The sequence below is a fragment of the Lontra canadensis genome, unplaced genomic scaffold (genome assembly GCF_010015895.1).
Source record: "Lontra canadensis isolate GAN:19392208 unplaced genomic scaffold, GSC_riverotter_1.0 scaffold155, whole genome shotgun sequence".
In the NCBI taxonomy this organism is placed as follows: domain Eukaryota; kingdom Metazoa; phylum Chordata; class Mammalia; order Carnivora; family Mustelidae; genus Lontra; species Lontra canadensis.
The window spans coordinates 2233299-2253691 of NW_022631149.1; the positions used below are offsets into that span (position 1 = coordinate 2233299).

Sequence of the window (20393 nt, forward strand, 5' to 3'; positions counted from 1 at the left end):
AGAGCATTTCTGTATTTTTAAAAAGATTTTATTTATTTATTTGAGAGACAGAGCACAAGCAGGGGGAGCGGCAGGCAGAGGGACAAGCAGGTTCCCTGCTCTAATGCGGGGCTCAATCCCAGGACCCTGGGGTCATGAACTGAGCTGAAGGCAGATGCTTCACCAGCTGAGCCACCCAGGCACCCTGTATTTTCTGTATTTAAATATTTCTTTTCATAGCCTTTGAAGGAGTAAGTACATTAGATCTGAGTTTGGGGGTTTGTTTTTTTGTTTGTTTTGTTGTTGGTTTTTTTTTAAAGATTTTATTTATTTATTTGACAAAGAGAGATCACAATTAGGCAGAGAGGCAGACAGAGAGAGAGAGGGGGAAGCAGGCTCCCCGCTGAGCAGAGAGCCGGATGTGGGGCTTGATCCCAGGACCCTGGGATCATGACGAGCTGAAGGCAGAGGCTTTAACCCACTGAGCCACCCAGGCGCCCCCGGGGTTTATTTTTGAAGACTTTATTTTTGTAGAGAAGTTTTTAGGTTTACAACAAAACAGAGGGGAAGGTACAGAGATTTTGCATATACCCTCTACCCCCGCAGTTCGTGGCCTCCCCCATTATCCGCACCCCCCCACCAGGGTGGTATATTTGTCACAACTAATGGGCCTGCCTTGATAACATCCTAGCCACTCGCAGTCCTTACTTTACCTTCAGGCTCCATCTTGGTGTCGTCTATCCTGTGGGTTTGGACAAACGTATAATGACACGTGTCCGTCCTTCTAACCTCGTACAGAGTATTTTCATCGCCCTAAAGCTCCTCTGTCCTCTGCCTGGTCACCTTTCCCTCCGCAAGCCCTGCCGCTGCTGATGCTTCCTGAGGTCCCCAGAGGGCGCTGTGGTCGGGCCCTCCGCAGGCAGCCTTTGCGGATTGGCTTATTTCACTTAGTAATACGCGTTTACATTTCCTCCGTGTCGCTTCCTGGCTTGAGACCTCTTTTTTTTTTTTAAGCTGAATAATATCCCTGTGTCTGGGGGCACCCCAGTTTGTGTGTCCACCTACTGGAGGACGTCTTAGTTGCTTCCGAGTCTTGGCAATTATGAATAAAGCCGCTGTGAACAGTTGTGCGCCATGTTTCGCGTGGACAGGAGTTTTCAACTCCTCTAGGTAAATACCAGGGAGCAGGATCGCCAGTCGTATGATAAGAGCATGTGTAGTTTTGTGAGAAACTACCAGACTCTGCCCCAAAGGGGCTGTAGCATTTTGCATTCCCACCAGTGGCAAAGGAGCACTCCTGTCGCTCGCTCCCTGTCCTCCCTGGGTTTGGTGGTGGCACTGCTCTGGACTTCGGCCATTCTAGTAGGTGTGTAGTGGCATCTTGTTGTTTTTAATTTGCATTTCCCTGATGACATATGTGGAACATCTTTTCAGACGCTTCTTTGCCATCTGTCTATCTTCGGTGAGGTGCCTGTTTTCTTACTGCTTTAAGGATTCTTTGTGTATTTTGTGTAGCAATCCTTTATCAGACATGTCTTTCGCAAATATTTCCTCTGAGTCTGTGGTTTGCTTTCTTATTCTCTTACTACTAATTTTTGCAGGTGCTGAAGTTTTTAATTTGAACGAAGTCCAGCTGATTATTTCTTTTCTAGATCAGGTCTTCTGTGTATCTAAAAAGCTTGTCGCCACGCTGCAGCTCATCTAGGTTTCTCCCTAAGTCACATCCTAAGAGTTCTATAGTTTTGCACTTTCCATTCAGGTTTGTGACCCATTGTGAATTTGGCTTCGTGAATGGAGTCAGGACTGTGTCTAGATTCATTGTTTTGCCTCTAGACACCTGTCTGTTGTTCCCGCGCCATTTGTCGAAGAGACCGTCCTTGCCCCCCAGGCAGAGATCAGCTGACTTCGTTTATGCGCGTACCCGCTGTGCAGAAGAGATTCGCTGTCAAAGTGCTGGCACCTAGGCCCTGGCAGAACCCGCTGAGTAGGGTTCTCAGGAGAGGGCTTGAGGAGTCTGCATTCTATACAGTGACAGATGACTGGAGGTAAAAAGTTAAGGGTTTGCGACTCATTCCTGTTAGTTCATTTAAAGTTTAAAGTTGCCTTCCTTTTCTGTAGAACATTGGCACACCTCCCATTACGGCTGAGGTAGGGCTTGACTCTGGCTTCTTCCAGCTACTACGAGACAGAAGCCGTTGAGACCCTAGCCAGAAGAGTGTCATTAGCCCCTTCTGTCGGCCTGCCCTGCACTGGGTGCCGATGCTCCTTGGGGAGAGGGGTGCGTAGAGGTTTGGGTTGGGACAGCAGATCCCAGCAGTGCTGCGGATGGAAAGCAGTTAAAGCCACGCGGTGGAGTAAGACACATAGAAAACCACTATGTTCTGGAACATTGATCTGGCAGGGGTTAGAGGATAGATAGTTTGATAACGAAGGTCAGCGAGGTCCTTCCAGAGAGGATGTGAAGACTGAAGTGGTGAGGGCACACAACACTGTAAGGGTTCCAGGAATGTCTCGGGAGAGAATCCAAGACGCTTTGTGAAGGAAGGAAGTAACAGAATGGGGTGAGAGAATACAGAGAAAGGAAGGGGGAAAGGGTAATTTCAAAGGACGTAATCAAGGAGTCCAGAGAAAATGCGCTCTGACTGATGGGAATGGGGAAGGTCAGAAGATAGGCAGTTTGGCTAGGAAGAGAGGGCATAAGGACATTGACTTTGAGGCCAGAGTGGAACACTGAAATGAAACCGTTAGAAATCTGGGACTAGCACCAAGGAACCCCCAGTGTAGAAATTCTAGTCGAGGGACAGACATGATAAACTGGGGGAGAATGGATGAGGGAGTAAGCAGCAGCGAGGAATCTGCAGAGGGCGGAGGACCAAATGTGAACCCTCGAAAAGGGAAAAGGAAGAGAAGCCACGAAAGCAAGGCAGGCAGAAGGGCCAGAGGAGAACCATGGAATTCAGCAGATGAGAGGCCTTTTCAAGAAGCCTAAAACTTCTCATGCTGGCCTCTTAAGGTCTCTTATACAGAAGATGAAAAGGAGTCAGGGCTCCTGGAATTTTCACAGCTATTGAAAGTACCAGTGTTGGGGCGCCTGGGTGGCTCAGTTGGTTAAGCGACAGCCTTCAGCTCAGGTCGTGATCCTGGAGTCCCGGGATCAACTCCCGCATCGGGTTCCCAGCTCCACGGGGAGTCTGCTTCTCCCTCTGACCTTCTCCTCGCTCTTGCTCTCTCTCACTCTCTCTCTATCAAATAAATAAATAAATAAAATATATATTTAAAAAAACTAAGTACCAGTGTTAGGGTACCTGGGTGGCTCAGTCGTTTAAGCATCTGCCTTTGGCTCAGATCATGATCTCCAGGTCCTGGGATCGAATCCCACATTAGAGCAGGGAGCCTGCTTCTCCATCTGCCTGCTGCTCCCCCTACTTGTGCTTTCTCTGTCTCTTCCTCTGACAAAGCACCTCTGACAAATGAACAAAATCTTGAAAAAAAAGAAAAAGGAAAAAAAAAGAACGAACGAACAAATGAACAAGTGTTTGGGCATGTGGCTTGGGTGACTCTTGATCTCAGGGTCTTGAGTTTGAGTCCCACATTGGGTGTAGAGATTACTTAAAAAAAAAAAAGAAGAAGAAGAAAGTACCAGTGTTCATCATAAAGGAGCATTTGTTTCTTGCTAGGGTGTGAAATGGAGCCACGTTATAAAAGAGGGTTTTAAGAAGAGCTATCTTTCTGTATTGCAAATGTTGCCTTTCACGGTCCTCTTCAGCTGTTTAAAAGAAAACAAATGTCTGCCTTTGTTTCCTGAACACCTTGTTAAAAATAATCCAGAAGGTTGTCTCATTATATCTTGCAGGCATAGCAGCCTGGGAAAAATTCTTCAGTGTGAAGACATCTATAGGGAAGATCAACACATCGGTTGTTCCTTTGCTCTGACTAATTTGAAGGATTCCAGTTTTGAGCAACACAGTGTCCAAATAGTGGTCAAGGATAATGCAGGAAAAATTAGACCATCCTTCAATATAGTGCCTTTAACTTCTCATGGTAAGTTTTAGAAGCCCTGTATAACAGTGTGGGTAAAAGTGTTATATCTTTCGAACAGTCTGTATAGAGAATAAAAAAGGAATGATTTTGGTTTTAAGATTTTCCCAGAAAAAAGGACTGTATTTATGTATATCTTTATTTGATTTTTTTTTAAGTGGCAGCCTTGGAAATTCTAATATTATTGAGTATATATGCCACATGCTTTGCTCTTGTTTGGTTCTGAGTGTGCTAAGACTTTAAACGCGCAGTCATTTGTAGAACCAAGACTGGAGCTGGGCTCTTTGACTCTTAAGTTCTGTTTTCTTTTACTGATGATACTCGAGAGGATGATGCTGCAGAATAAAATGAAATATGATTTCTGAATAATCTTTCTCTTAGTTGAAAAAGGGCTTTGACTGGAGAAGGAGCGATCAGAAGTGATATTCAAACTAGCTAACGTGCGGGGTGGCATAGGCCCCGACTGCTTAGAACGGCCAACGCAGCCGAGTCTTGGCCTTTTAGAAAAAGGCCTCAACTTGAAAACACAGTATCTGCTTGAGCTCCTAGAACTTCGTTTTGGAAAAAGCATATAAACTCTCTTTAAGTGTTTCCTCATCTGTAAAACAGGGTCCATAGTCCCTCCTGACCTCAAAGGACTGTCCAAAGTCCCAAATGATGTGAGATATGTAAGTATTTTGTAAATCTCTAAAGCAGGCTACTACTGTAAGCGTCGGGTTTATTTATTTGTTGTAAGATCCCACCAGGGAGCGCAGATTCTGGTTAAGTATACAGAAAATTCATGGGCACATAACCATGAATTGACAAAGGTTCCCAAGTCTGGGAGCAGAGCGCTATGCACCACGCCTTCAGACAGTCACGCAGGTGACTTCTAAGTGTGGACCGAAAGCCAGGGGAGTGAGGTCGTGGTAACTCCCTTTGTAACTGTTTCTAAGTGTACAGTTCAGTAATGTGAAGTCTATTCACATTGTTGTGCGGCAGATCTCTAGAACGTTCTCATCTTTTAAAACTGAAACTCAATGCCCCCGAAACACTAATTTCCCCTCCCCGAGCCCTTGGTAAGCAGCTTTCTCTTTTCTGCTTCTATGATTCTGACCACTTTAGATACCTCATGGGTGGAATCCTGCAGTGTTTTCCCTTTTGTGATGGGCTTATTTCACGTAGTATAATGTCTTCAAGGTTTGTCCATGTTGCAGTACATGACAGAGACTAGACTAATGTTTTAATTGTGGTCTTGGATTGATACAAGTGAGTGGCAGCTGGGGAAACCCCTGGGGCCCCTCATGATCCATTAGGTAGATGCACATCTGGCCCCAAGTGCTGCTTTTCTTTATTCTCTGTGTCACAGCTGGACGTCCTGATGATACCCCAGCCGTGTTCTAACCGGATGGTTGCAGGTCAGAGTTCACGTCATCTGCCAGACACCCCAAAGATGTTCTTTGGATCCACTTTATAAGACAATTTAAAATAAGCTTATTTATGGTGACCTTCATTATCTCCACACATACATGAACCTCATCAAAAATATTCTGGGCGCTAATTTGTGTTCTTCCGTTTCTGTCTTTCAGTGAAACCTGATCCCCCACATATTAAACGTCTGTTCTTCCAAAATGGTAACTTGTATGTGCAGTGGAAGAATCCACAGAATTTTTACAGCAGATGCTTATCTTATCAAGTAGAAGTCAATAACAGCCAAACCGAGACGAATGATATTTTCTACGTAAGTTTTTCCTAGCTAGTTGATTTTATTGGGGGCATTATTCTTTCACTTGAATTTCTGCCAGGGTAGTAAACGGAGACATCGTGAAATGTAGCTCTTAGATATGTCACCCGATGATGACGATGTGATGATGAAATTTCTCGTCTGGAATAGGGCGCGGTGGAAGGTCTGAGGGTCTATGGGAAGAGCATTGGCTGTAAGATTCAAGCCGTTTATCAGTTCATTTGCTGAACAGCTTTTCATTACATATTTGCTACATGCCAGGCACTATTTTGTGTGCATGTGACCCTGATGAAAAGGTCTGTTTTTCCCGTGAAGCCTACCTACTAGGAAATAAGTGTATAAATGAGCAAGCTAATTTCAGGGTATGAATGCTATGAAGAAAGTCAGATGGGTCATGTAGTAGCATGATGGGAGGGCCTGAGGGAACATGATCATCCAAAGTGACGACGTTTGAGATAAGACCAGAGTGACAAGCAGGGGCTAGCCATGTGCACGAACGAGCTTGGCATGCGTGAGAAACAGAAAGACTGGCGAGGCCGAAATCGAGTAGGGAAAGACGTGTAAGCAGGAGGCTGGGGTCCAATCCGGTAGATTCTTCAAGGCTCTAGTGTGGCCGTTCTCTGGTCTTGGAGTTTGTGGCAACTAGAGTCGTCAAATTTGGGTAGTCCGCCGTTGCTGGATTCTGTAAATTTGCGCCGTTGGGAATCGAGTACAAAACGTACTGATTAGAGGTCCCCATGGGCACCTGGGATAGGATACGTAACAGGATACGGTGGGACCTCACGGCATCAGTCTCATCGTTCCACTTTACAGTAGCGGTCACACCCTCGGGCCCGCAACGCTTCATCTGAATGACTAACCAAGTGGGGTTTTGTTGATTCAACCCGAAAAGTTTGCCCAGATTTCAATACCGTGGTCCCCGAGGAGTGTAGTTTCCATAAAGTGGTGCCTCAAGACCACAGGGGCTGTGCTGATCACGGGCATGCCAGTGGCCCTGGGCCCCGGCTGCACTGGAGTTGTAGAAGTTCAAGACCAAGGGTTTTATATTGGCTTTTAAAGGAGCCCCGCATCTCGCACGTGGACAGCTTCCTCGGTCCAGTTGTTTCAGCTCACCGTGGGAGTTTCAAAATACATTAAAATAAGCCAGTGTTGACAGGCTGTAACCCCAGAGGGAGTGCCCAGGTCCACAGCTGACCAGAGCTTTTCTGGGCATTCGGAGATGAAACTGTTTGCTGAAATAGAGTAATCGTTATCCATACCAGAAGCCAGAGTCCCCATATGGTACTGCAAAGGGAGAAAGCAGAGGGCTTCCAAGTGGGGAGGTGAGGCTGGAGTTTACAGCGAAGTCAGCTGTCAGAGTGATTGCTCTGGCCTTTACTGCTCTCTTCTGTCCGAAATCCTCAGACGCAGGCTGCTTGTATTACTCATCTGGCACTGAATTATGTCCCGCTGGTTCCCCGGATCACATGGGGAGACCTTGTCTCCTGGCTAAAAATAAAGCTCCTGGAGGGAGGAGTTCGGTGATGGTAACTTTGTGCGGCTCCTGCTCATGGTGGCTCATGTGTGGGAGTGAGGACTGTGGGGTGGGCATTTTCACAAGCACGTTGTCTCAGCTGCCTCCCACAGTGCTCACCGTAACCCTGGGCACCTAGGGCCTGTGATTTTATCCCCGTTTCACAGGTGAGAAGTATGCAATCTCAGAGCTCTACTCCTAAGTTAAGTGGTAGAGTCAAGATTTCAGCAAGTCTGACTCCAAAGCATGTGTCCCTGACACCAGGGGTCACGTGACCTCCGTTCGCCCTCTTAACTGTGCCAGCTGTCACTTATGAAGTGTTCATGATGGACTACACAGATACTCTGCTTGGTACTTGTACAATAGCATGTGACAGTCCATGAAATGGTTCTCCTCTGACCTATATTTTATTGAGAAACTAAGGCTCAGAGAGGTAAAGTAACTTGCTACAGGCCACACAGCTGATAAGTTGGTCTTCTGTATTCAAAGGTTTGTCTTGTATTAAACTTTGAGAACACCATGTGCATAGTCCTCACGTAAGAAATTCTTGTTGAGGGGCATCTGGGTGGCTCAGTCGTTAAGCGTCTGCCTTCAGCTCAGGTCATGATCTGGGGTCCTGAGATCGAGCCCCACATGGGTCTCCCTGCTCAGCGGGAAGCCCGCTTCTCCCTCCCACTCCCCCTGCTTATGTTCCCTCTCTCGCTCTCTTTCTCTCTCTCTCTCTTTGTCCAATAAACGAATAAATAAAATCCTTAAAAAAAAAGAGAAATTCTTGTTGATTACCTTTTTTTTTTTTTTTAAACAAACTAATGCACTGAAGAGAATGTACATATTATGGCATTTATTCTCCTAAATCAGAACCGTAGTCTGTTTGGAGTGAACTCTGTTGACACATTTGAATTGGATATTCTTTGTCCTAGCAGATGTTCACCAGCTGCTTCCTCTCCTAAAATGTCATCAGCTTTTTGTGTGCTCGCTGATTTTGAGACCTTTCCCCCCCACCCTTTTTGCAAGATTTTTGAGGAATTATTTTGCCTGATGTTGTAGTTAAGAGGGGGAAGTAGGCCGGGACAGGAAGTGGTGCCATCACATGGGGTTTGGGGTCAAAGGTAGCTGGTGACAATCACAAAGCAAGGAACAACCTGTCTTTGACCACGCCCCTTCCGCCCAGACTATCTGCTTGGTCCTCTGTGCTCTTGTTTTCCTTTTCTCACAGAATTATCTGAGCAGCTGCTAAACTATGTGAGGGAACTTACGTTTGAACAAGAGCTCAGACCTTCCATTTTACACAGTGATTTGCCAATTTTGGAACGTACATGCATCTGGGAGATGGCCCAGGGGAGAGGACATGAGCATGCAACCAGGTCCCTCAAGTGGTGGCTGGTCCTTGGGATTCCCCAGCAGGTCTCTGATTCCCAAGTGGCTTTTCCTGTGCCCCATACGAAGCGTCGATAGGATGCTCATCATCATTTAGTTCGCCTTTCCGCTCTTCACAGATGCCGCTAGGAACCACTTAGTAACATGCAAGGTCAAAAGTCATAGCCGTGTGCTCTGGTCTTCGTCCCATGTTTAAATGTCTCTTTGACAGAAGTTGACCATTGGTTCCAGCTTTTTTGAAGTATGATTGACAAGTAAAAACCATATATATTTGGGTTGTACAGTGTGATTATTTTCTAGGTGTACAACGTGATGACTCAATGTACATTTCCCTTGTGGGGTGATGACCACAGTCATGTTAACTAACTCACCCGGCACGTCACAAAGTTAGTTACCCCTTTTTTACATGGTGAGAACACTGAAGATCTACTCTCTTAGCGGATTTCAAGTATGCAATGTGGTATTATTAACTATAGTCACCACACTGTACATTCGATCCCCAGAACCTAGAAGTAGAAGTTTGTACCCTTTGCCCAACATCTCCCCATTTCCCCCAGTCGCCCAGCCCCTGGCAGCCACCATTCTTCTCTCTGCCTCTGTGAGCTCATTTTAGATCCCACATTTAAGTGAGGTTATACAGTGTGTTTCCCTGACTTACTTCACTTACTACAGCGCTCTTGAGTTGCATCCATGTGTCACAAATGGCAGGATCTCCTTCTTTGCCACAGCTGGATGATATTCCATTCTCTGTGTGTGTGTGTGTGTATGTGTGTGTATCACATTTTCTTTCTTAATCATCTTTCAGTGCACACTTGGGTTACTTCCATATCTTGACTATTGTAAATAACTGACGAATGCTGAAGCAAGCATAGTGGTGTATGTATCTTGTATCTTTTCCTCCTCTTCTTCCTTTTATAGTTTCTTGTTGTTGTTAGAGCACATGAGCTGGGGCAGGGGGCAGAGAGAGGGAGAGAATCCCAAGCAGCCTCCACACCCAGCACAGATCTCACAACCCTGAGATCATGACCTGAGCTGAAATCAAGAGTTGGACGCTTAACCAACTGAGCCATCCAGGAGCCCCAGGGATGCATGTAACTTTTCAAATTAGTGTTTTCATTTTCTTCCCCCCCCAATTTATTTATTTATTTTATAGAGGAAGCACGTGTGTGAGGGGAGAGTCAGAGGGAGAGGATCTCAAGTAGACTCCCCACTGATGCGGGGCTCTATCCCATGACCGTTGAGATCATGACCTTGAAGCTGAAACCAAGAGTCAGAGGCTTCACTGACTGAGCCGCCCAGGTGCCCCCATTTTCTTCAGATAGAGACCCAGTAGTAGAATTACTGAGTCATATGGTATTTTTTTAATTGAAGTATAATTGAGATACGGTATACAACATATTTCTTCAACAATTCTGTACATTTCTCAGTGCTCACCGTAGGCGCCACCATCTGTCACCATACAATGTTATCACAGTATTACTGACTCTATTTCCTATGCTGGTATTTCTATTTTTAACCTTTTGAGGAAGCTCCGTACTATTTTCCATAGTGGCTGCACCTGTTCACATCCCCACCAACAGGCGTATGAGGGTTTCCTTCTCTCCACACCTTTGCCAGCATTCGTTGTCTTACCTTTTCGATGGTGATGGCCATTCTTAAAGGTATGAGGCGATACCTCATTGTGGTCTCGATTTGCATTTCTCTGATGATTAGTGATGTTGAACATCTTTTCGTATAATCTGTTGGCCAGAAGTAGACTATTTATATTAAGCAACAGATTTTCATGTGTTGGTTTTTTTTGCTCCAGTTTTGAAATAATTGCATTTTAGGAACGGATCTTTCTCTTTCCATCAGACAGCAAATGACTTAAATTGTGTGAAGGAGAATTTTGCTTTATATTGTCTTTTCTCTAACCCAATTGTGTTTGATATATTATACTCTCAACAAGGGAGACTGTTTTTTTTTACTTTTTTTTTTAAGATTTTATTTGTTAGAGAGCATGCGTGAGAGAGAGAGAGGAGCAGGGGCAGAGGGAGAGGGAGAAGCAGGCTCCCCTCTGAGCAGGGAGCCTTACGCGGGGGCCCTGGGATCATGACCTGAGCCACTCAGGCACCACTGTTTTTTTTTTTTAAACTTTTAATTGATGTATAGTGTCCAGTAAAAAAATCACATGAGTTGTTATGTAGAGCTCAATGATTTTTCATAAGTGATTTTTGCAAATGACTTTGCTCTTATGTAACCAGCACCTTAGAAGCCCCATTGTGACCCCTTTTGGTCACTACCCTCCCAAAGGACAATTAATACCCGGACTTCTAATCCCATAGATTAGTTTTGTTGCCTCTTTGTAAACTTTATATAAATGAATTGTACAGAATTTACTTTTTTAAAAGATTGTATTTACTTTAGAGAGAGCACACACACACAAGTGCAGGGGAGGGGCAGACTTCCTGCTGAGCAAGGAGCCCGATTTGGGGCCTTGATCCCACTATCCCAGGACCCTGAGATCACGACCTGAGCAAAAGGCAGCCGCTTAACCGACTGAGCCACCCAGGCGCCCCCAGAATTTACTTTTCGTGCGTGTCTGCCTTCTTTCGCTCAATGGTATGTTTACAAGAGTCACAGAGATTTTGTTGCCTGTAGCTGTCAGTGTTTGGTTCTCATTGCATTCATTCCATCGTGTCGATACATATCACATTTGATTTCTCCATTCTCCCTCTGGTGGACATGAGCATAGTTTCTAGCTTGGGGCTTTATGAATAGAGTCTTTATGAACGTTGCCGGCTTGTCTCTTGGTGTGCACGTGCATACATTTCTGGTGGGCGTGTGTGGCTCAGAGGCTTACCTAGGATCGTCTCTAATAGATAATAAGACTTTTCCCAAATGGCTGTGCCAATTTACACTACTAAGAGCCGACATTGAGAGTGCTAGATGCTTCACATTCTCAGCAACACTCCGTATTGTCTGGTAGGTGTGTGTATTGTTATCTTGTGGATTTAATTTGCATTTCCCTGATGACTAATGAAGTTGAGCACTTTTGCCCCTGTTCTTTAGGAATTTGAATACCCTCTTGAGAAATGCCTGTTCAAATCCTTTGCCAGTTTTTCTGCTGGGTTGTCTGTCTTTTCCTTATTAGTTGGTGGGATCTATGTATATATGTGTGCACGTATTATATGTAAATTTAAGTATATATTATATGATATATATATAGATATGCAAGTCCTTTGTTAGGAATTGCAAATAATTTCTGTCACTCCATACATGACTTTTTTAAATTTCCTTAATAGGGTATCTTTGATGAACAGAAGAAGTTTGCAATTTTAATATCGATGACTTTATAACAGTTTTTCCTTTAGGGTTAATATTTTTTGGTTTTATTTAAGAAATATGCTTTAAGCTCATGAAGATGTTCTACATTTTCTTCTAAAATCTTGCTGTACTTATGTATTTATTTGTTCAGTTTATTTTAACTTTCACATTTAGATCTCCAATCCATCTGGAGATGGATTGTAAATAGTGTGAGGTAGGGTACAGGATTCTTTTTTCCCCTGTATGGATATGTAATTGACTCAGCACCACTTATTTAAAAAAAAAAAAAAAACCTTCTTTCACTGTACCTAGTCGTCTTTTGATGGGATAAAAGGGGACCTTGTTAGAAATGGTTAAATGATATAAATTAGTCTCTTGAATTTTTTGAACCTATTTGTTTTTTTATGTCTTCCAGGTTGAAGAGGCCAAATGTCAGAATTCAGAATTTGAGGGAAACCTGGAGGTCAGTAAATTCAACTTTAACTCTTTGGGCCTAAAGTCATAGAATAATTGGGGGTGGGGCAGGGCAACCATAGCCTAAATTTGAACTACTTTGAGAGAAACAGACTCCTTTGTTCTGTGGCTTATTGCCAGTTTTTCTTTGAGGAGTTAAAGTCAGATAATTTGGACTGTAGTCCACGTCTTAATCATGTACAGAATTTAGGATATTCAGAAGCAGAGAAAGAGAATAAGCTGGTAACATTCTTTGTGTGTTTTTATTTTATATCTAAGGGTACAATTTGTTTCATGGTCCCCAGTGTTCTTCCTGATACTTTGAACACAGTCAGAATAAGAGTCAGAACAAACAAGTTATGCTATGAGGATGACAAACTCTGGAGTAATTGGAGTCAAGCGATGAGTATAGGTAAGAGAACGGGATTTCATTAAAATTTAAACCACTGATGCATGGGAACTAAGCTGAAGCAGAAAATAGGTTGGGGTAAGGATTGTTCTGCATTCTTAATGTCATCCAGGGAATGTCTGCAATTGAACTGTGTTTTCTCTTTTAATTACTGTCAAATCCCCCAGGTTTAGTTCACAACGTACAGCTCTTTGGAAATCCACAATCCAAAAGGTGTTATTCTCTCTTCTGTCCTGTCTCCATCTTCTTAACAATCTGAACAAAAATATCAGAAGGCAGGCGCGATTAAGTCTGCAGATTGTGCAGTGCTAGAGGGCTAGCCTGTTGGTGACAGAATCGAGAGTAGAGCAGTGACCTTGATGTCATTTAATAGAGATCAAACTGCATCTAGGTTTGAAAACAATAGTTTCATGTATGAATGGAGTGGCTGAGCAAACTGTGTCAGGCCCAAGTACAGGATCTGAAAGACCTGTGCTTTATGGATGTGTGTGTGTGTGTGTGTGTGTGTGTGTGTGTGTGTTGTGGGGTGGGGGCATAGGGTTTTATTGAACCGGAAGCTCAGAGTGACTCATCATTGGCTTAAATACACCTCTAAGGCATATGCAGCCATAGGCCGCGGTGCCGTTGCAGCACCCAGACAGGGGAGTGCTACAGGGTGGGGACGCGGTGTCCCAGACACGCCGCAAGGGTGCGGTATTCCATTCTGGGCACCACACTGCAGGAGGTTCAGTGGCAGACTGGACTCTATCCCCCAGAGGGTTATCAGGATGTGAGGACTGGTTGCTGAAGCAAGCTTAGGGGCAAGGAGTCCCGATCACTGAATTCTATTATTTGGGCTAATATTGGTGGTTAGGCAGAAGAGGGAATAGCTTATTTTCTTTCGTGGTTCCATGGGGCAAAATGGGACCAACGGAAGAACTTTCTAATCGCTCTGTAACGGTCAGAGAAACAGATTATTGAGGAAGGCAGTTCCCTGTTCATTGAGGGACTAAATAAGCTGTGGGCCAGGCATGGTTGTATGAGTTCGGTCTTGTGGCATAACAAAGCACATCAACATGTGGTGGCTTAAAAGACACATATTTGCCATCTCACAGTTTCTGTAGGTCAGGAATGAGGGCCCAGCTTAGCCTCGTACCTCTGGCCCAAGTTCTCTCATGGGGTTACAGTCAGGCTGTTGGCTGCGCCTGCAGCCTCATCTGAAGGTCTGACTGGGGCTGGAGAACCCACTTCCAGGCCCACTTATGGGGTCGTTGGAAAGCCTCCATTCCTTGCTGGCTGTTGGATGGAGGTTGTGGCAGGATGAATCGTATCCCTCGAAAAGGTACATTCGGGTCCCAGCTCCTGCACCTGTGAACGTGACTTCATTGGGAAGTAGGCTTTTTGCAGATGTTAGCAAGTTAAGATGAGGCCCCACTGTCTCCGAGTAGGCCCTAAATCCGATGACGTATCCTCGTAAGAAGGCAGGATACCCAGAAACACCGACGGGGAAAAAGGCCCCGTGAGGAGGGAGGCAGAGCATAGGGTGATGCAGCTGCGGCCAAGGAACACCAGCGATTCCAGGGAGCCAGCAGAAACTAAGAAGAAGCAAGGAGGGGTTCTTCTCTAGAGCCTCCAGAGGCAGCATGTCCCTGTGGATACCTTGATTTTGGACTTCTAGCCTCCAGCACCGTGAGACAAAGCACGTCTGTTTTAGGCCAGCTGGCATGTGCTGATTTGCTCCAGCAGCCCTAGGAAGCTAATGCAGAGGCCTCCTTCGGTTTTTTGCCCCTGGGACCTCCCCACAGGCCTGCCACATGAAATGGCAGCTAGCTTGCTCAAGTAAGTGACCCAAGCAAGAGTGCATGAGGGACCACCCATGTGGAAATCACAGTCTTTTGTAACCTAATCTTGGAAATGACATCAGCACTGCTCTTCAGTTCTTTATAGTCCAGTCAGTCAGTCCAGCCCACCCTCAAGGGGAGGAGATTACATAAGGCTATAAGTATCAGGAGGCTGTGATCATTTGGGGTCACCTTAGAGACTAACACAATGACTTTAGGCTCTGATGTTGCTTTCTGGATGGTCATGCCCTGGTGGGAAAGACGAGCATATAATAGACATGGCATTCTGTGAGTGAGGTCTAGCAAGGCTGTTCATGAAAAGCTCTGGAACTTTTCAGACAGCGTTGGACTTGAGGCTTGACGGCATCACTTCCAAACCCCTTCTGGACGAGCCACTGAACCTCACTGAGCCTTGTCCTTCTCATCTGTAGAAATGGGAGATACTATTATATATCTGTATGGCATAGATACAAACATGTACAAGCCCTTGGGGTAGTATCACATATATAGCAGATGCTCAGTTAAGAAGGAGTGGCGGTTAGGATTGATTTACATGTTCTAATAGTGGTTAAGGAACCAATAAGAAAAGGTGGTCACTGTTAATGAGATGACCTTTCTAACCGGTGTAACACTGTGCATAGTGTCTGAAACTAGTTAAACGTAGTGTCTGAAACTAGGTTTTGGATAACTCTCAAGGTGTTTATTCATCCGTGGTATTTTAGGCACTAGAGCAGGACTGTGTTGTTTACGATGAAGGGAACAGAAGACAAGATGATTGAAGATTTGGGGAAAATAGGTTGGGTGGAGTACAGAAAGATCTGTGATCTCACTATTTTGATCCAACTGTTGCTTGGTGTTTTTTTCTAAAAGGGGTTGATCTCTCACGTTTCGTGTTTGCTTTCCATTTGCCAGGTGAGAATACCGATCCCACGTTCTACATAAGCATGTTGCTTGCCACTCCGGTCATCGTTGCGGGCGCCATCATCGTCCTTCTGCTTTATCTCAAAAGGTGAGGCAGCTGCCGTGGTCGGCCTGGCAGTTTCTACTGGCCTGGGGCTCCAGTTACAACTCTCTGGGAGGGTATTGGGTGTTTGCCTCAGCTATCAGGAGCACTTTGGGTATAAATTGCTTTTCATAGCATGGCATGGCAAAGAAGGCTTATCGTGCCCATTTTCTGGTGGGGAAAATTGAGTTCGTTTCCCCGAGCCCCGCTCAGGAGCTGCTGCTCCCTTTGCGTGCGTCTAGAATGATCGGTAGGCCCCATGTTCATTCTCCTCTTTCAGATGCCTCATATAGCCACAGATAGTTGGTAGCCCTTGGAACAAAGTTTTAGAAGTGGAGAACGTTACTAATTAAGCGACTCAGCTAGTATTAATGCAGAACAGGTTGCTGCTTAAAGCTGTGGGAAAGAGCATCCGCAGATCGTGTCTGAGGGAAGGTTCTCTGCGCCTGCCGGCAGAGAGCGACGCGAGAGAGGCCGGAGAGGTGGGCGCAGCTAGCTCCCATAGGCCGTGGCAGGGGGTTGACATTTTTCTTTTCCTAAGCGTGATGGGGACACATTGGAGAGTTTCAAGCAGGGAAGGGACACGACCTGATTTTACTGTCACAAAAGGTCAGCGCAGTTGCTGAACGAAGAATCGGCTTGGCCACGGATGGCAGCGGCTAGGCCGGTGAGGCGACGTTGCGGTGTGCGGCGGCCAAGGGGCGGGCGGCCTAGCCTAGGAGGTGAGCTGCGGAGGTACTAAGCTGTGGTCAGAGGCGGGCTGTGTTTGAAAAGTCGAACTGAGGGCGCTTGCTGGCAGCTGCTCCCCCACCCGTGGAGGTATAGGGGGGACTGAGGGTTCGAGGAGCGCTCAGGCTTCTGGGCTCCGGCAGCTTGAGTGACCGCCGGAGCCGTCTGCTGAGACAGAGAAGACTGAGGAGCGCTGGCTCTAGGGCGAAGGTGAGGGCTTCGGGTCTGAACGGAAGTTCGAGATGCCGAGTTAGATAGATACCCAGGTAGAGATGTTGAATGGGTAGTGTTGTGATGAACCTGGAGTACAAGGGAGAGGTCTGGGCTGGAGGTAGAATTTTGGGAGCCCTCGACATGTAGACAGACCCGAAGCCCTAAGACTGTAGGAGGGCACTCGCACAGCGGCTGGGATGGAGGGCAAAGGACGGAGCCCCGCGCTACACCAGTGTTTCAGGCCCAGGAGGTGAGGTAGGCCCACCAACGAGTACTATGAGGTGCAAAGATGCACAGGGGGAGAAGAAGGAAGAAAAATTAAAGAAGAATGACCCTGTTCTCAGAATATTATTTTTTTCAAAATTGTAAGCAGTAAGCCCCAATCAGGTTGATGATGAGTAAAGCACCATTATTTAAATACCTGCGTGCGTACATGTATGCACACACACACACACACACACACACACACACACACGTGCACAGTCATAACCGTGTGAGGTGATGGACACGTGTTACTTCGCTTGCTTGTAGTCATCATTTCCTAACGTATACATGTATCAAAGCATCATGTCGTTCATCTCAAATACAATTTTTATTTGTCGAGTATATATCTCTATAAAGTTGGGAAAAAAGGTTTAATGATGATGGGGCATGAGCAGTCTGCTTACCCTCATGGCCCCTTTGGTCTACCCATCCTGGGTGATCTCAGGACATCGGTTTCTCAGCTTCTTGTGGAAATTTCTTCACGGCTGCGTCATCATCATAGATGACTTCTGTACCATGGTTTAGTCCAAGTCTTCTTTTAATGTGGCTTTTTTTAAGTGGGCTTGGAAGATTTGACCAAAAAATGTCTTCTGTTTTCTTAAAGGCTCAAGATCATTATATTCCCTCCAATTCCTGATCCTGGCAAGATTTTTAAAGAAATGTTTGGAGACCAGAACGATGATACCCTGGTAAGCCCTGATTCCATGAAGTTCGAAATTGGTTTTTGTTGGGAGGCTGTGGGATTTGTAAAGAGTTTGGTAAAATGTACAAAACATAAAATTTGCCATTTTGACCATTTTTAAATGTACAGCTCAATGGCATCAGGTACACTCACAGTGTCAAGCAACCATCATTATGATTTCCAGAACTTTTTCATCATCCCAGATAGAAACTGTGCCTATTAAACAGTAAGTCCCCATTCTCCCCAGCCCCTGGTAACCTCTTTTCTACTTTCTGTCTCTATGAATCTGCCTATTCTGGGTACCTTGTGTAAGTGAAATCCCACAACATTTGTCCTTTTTGTGTCTGGCTTCTTTCACTTAGCATAATATTTTCAAGGTTCATCCATGTTGTAGCATATGTCAGAACTTGTTTCAAAACTGGTTATTTTTTTCAAAGATTTTATTTATTTATTCAGAGAGAGCACAAGCAGAGGGAGTAGCAGAAGGAGAGGGAGAAGTAGGCTTCCGTTGAGCAGGGAGCCCAATGTGGGGCTCGATCCCAGGACCCTGGGATCGTGACCTGAGCCAAAGGCAGACGCTTACTTGACTGAGACACCCAGGCACCCCTAAAATTGGTTATTTTAATCTCCATTTTATCTGAAAGATCAAGGAAGAGGCAATTTATCATGTTGTACCCCAGGGGTGCCTGGCTGGCCCAGTCAGTAGAGCGTGTGACTCTTGATCTCAGGGTTGTGAGTTTGAGCCCCACGTTTGGTGTGGATCCTACTTAGAATAAAAAATAATTAATTAAAAAATGTGGTATCTCAGACTAAGCATACCATTTGAGAAGTCCTCAGAACACTGCCTGTCTCCTGTCACTGGGCTTCATTCTGTACCCGGAGCAGGGAGTCTGTTCAATCCAAACATTCCAGGAGTGGAGCCTCCCTGATGAAAGCAGTCTAGTAGGCAGGGCTTCTGCCTCTTGGATCCTTGGGGAAATAGAAAGATGGGGTGAAGCGCAGAAACCGATCTCGTTCATGCTGTTGCCTGGAAAGCTGGCCTCCGAAGACGAGGCAAAGCCGCCTGAGCTGTTATGGTTAGTTAGCTGCACACTCATGCTGGAATTTGTGGCTGGAAAACCCAAGACCTGGGGAACCCAAGAGCATCCGGTTTCTCTGAGAAGCACATTCACCCAAATAAAATAATGAAGACACTAACTGGGATAAATATCACTATTCTTACATCGATTTTAAATGAGTAATATGAGGCACGGGGCAATTAATTGAGTGAAGTAGCGTAGCCAGTAGCACATAATGGTCTGGGCTCTGGAGTCCGATTGTCTGGATTCAAATCTCATTTACTATCTGTCTGACCTGAGGTAACTTCCTCAACCTCTCTGGGCCTTGCTATTCTCAGCTGTGAAGTGGAGGTAATGATAGCTCCTGCCTCGTGGTTGCATGTGGGTCCGGTTACTTGAATGCATAAAGGCCGCTTAGCATGCAGGCACTCGTGAGCCCCCGGCCAGCCTCGGTGATGACCATGAGCATCGGCACTTTCCATTTATTATTAATCCGCAAACAGTTCTTTTTTTTTTTTTTTGTCTTTTTAAAAAGTAAGCTCTACGTCCAACATGGGGCTTGAACTCATGACCCCGAGATGGAGAGTCCCACGCTGTGCCGACTGAACCAGCCAGGCGCCCCTCCCCAAACACTTCTTGTCATCACAAGTGATTCACAGTAGTAGCGATGACATGCAGCAGGGGAGAGGAGGCAGGGAGGCCCACGTGCTTTCCGGGGAGGTTGCGTCTGAATCACTTTTTCACTGAGTCATGGTCAGGCTGCCAAATCCCGGGGGATGGGGACCCACCAGGCAGGTGGGTCCCAAAGTCATGTGCCTGATGAGGAGATGGTACGCTGTCACTGAGGGGCAGTGTGGCAGCCGGTGGCTCTCCGCCTTCAGTGGTGTCACAACCAACTGGAGCATTTGCAAGAACAGAGCCTCCCGGGCCCCACCTCCAGAAAGTCGGACTGCACAGGTCTGGGATGGGCTCCACTCCTTAAGTCTGCCTATTTGACAGGAGCCCACAGAGGATTCCTATTCTGGCAAGACCATTTGCAGAGCCCACTTTGAAAAACACTGGGGCGACTACTTTCCTTAGGATCACCCCGTCGCTCTCTCCATCTCCCCAGCCAGTGCGCGAGCTGCCGGGGGCTGGAGCCGTGCAGGTCCTTGGACACCTCTAACAGGTCCCTGAAAGTCCTCTCTGTGGCCACAGCATATCAGGAGCTTGGCCTCTGTTCCTTGTTGCGTCTTCATAACCACCCTTCGGCAAAGGTGCTGTTAGTACCATTTTTTTTCACAGATGAGGAAGTGAAGCCTCAGCGAGGTTAGCTAACTTTCCTGCGGTCACACAGCTAATAGGTAGTAAGGGGGGATTTGACCCGGCACGGTCTGATTCTAGACTTCTCTCTCTCTTTCCACTCTGCTGCATCGCCTCTTGTACGAGAGAGTGTCCTCAAGGAGCTCACTACCTTCGGGAGTTGTTCTTGACAGAAGGGGAGAGGGTGGAGATGGGGCCTTCTGAGGAAAAGGTCTGGAGTCGCATTACGGCTGGCCTTCTGTGGGAAAGCGTAAGGAATAGCAGCCTGACAGCGGTGTGAAGGGAGCGGGTTAGAGGCGGAGGCACGGTAGCAAACTGGGAAGCTAGTCCCCAACTTGCCACATCCAGGCTTTTGTTTGGCTGGCGTGGTGTATTTCAAGGGTTTCAGTCTGGAAGCTTCAGCCGGCTGTCCACTCCGCCACTTTCTCCGAGGCCCTACCGTTCCCAGTTCCCACTGGTTTCACAGTTGAGCTGACCTGCCAGATGCCTCAGGCATTTGCGCTCACTGCCCCTCTCAGCAGAAA

At 46.1% G+C, this 20393-nt stretch overlaps 1 protein-coding gene across 1 annotated transcript in view; it reads left to right on the top strand.

The window, feature by feature from the left end:
* IL13RA1 (interleukin 13 receptor subunit alpha 1) overlaps positions 1-20393 on the top strand; it is a 52825-nt gene that overhangs the window by 22121 nt on the left and 10311 nt on the right. Inside the window, exons 5-10 of the mRNA XM_032844781.1 lie at positions 3833-4020; positions 5586-5737; positions 12352-12399; positions 12669-12801; positions 15531-15627; positions 17432-17516. Coding sequence (XP_032700672.1) covers positions 3833-4020; positions 5586-5737; positions 12352-12399; positions 12669-12801; positions 15531-15627; positions 17432-17516 — 703 coding nt within the window. The remainder of the gene's footprint in view (positions 1-3832; positions 4021-5585; positions 5738-12351; positions 12400-12668; positions 12802-15530; positions 15628-17431; positions 17517-20393) is intronic.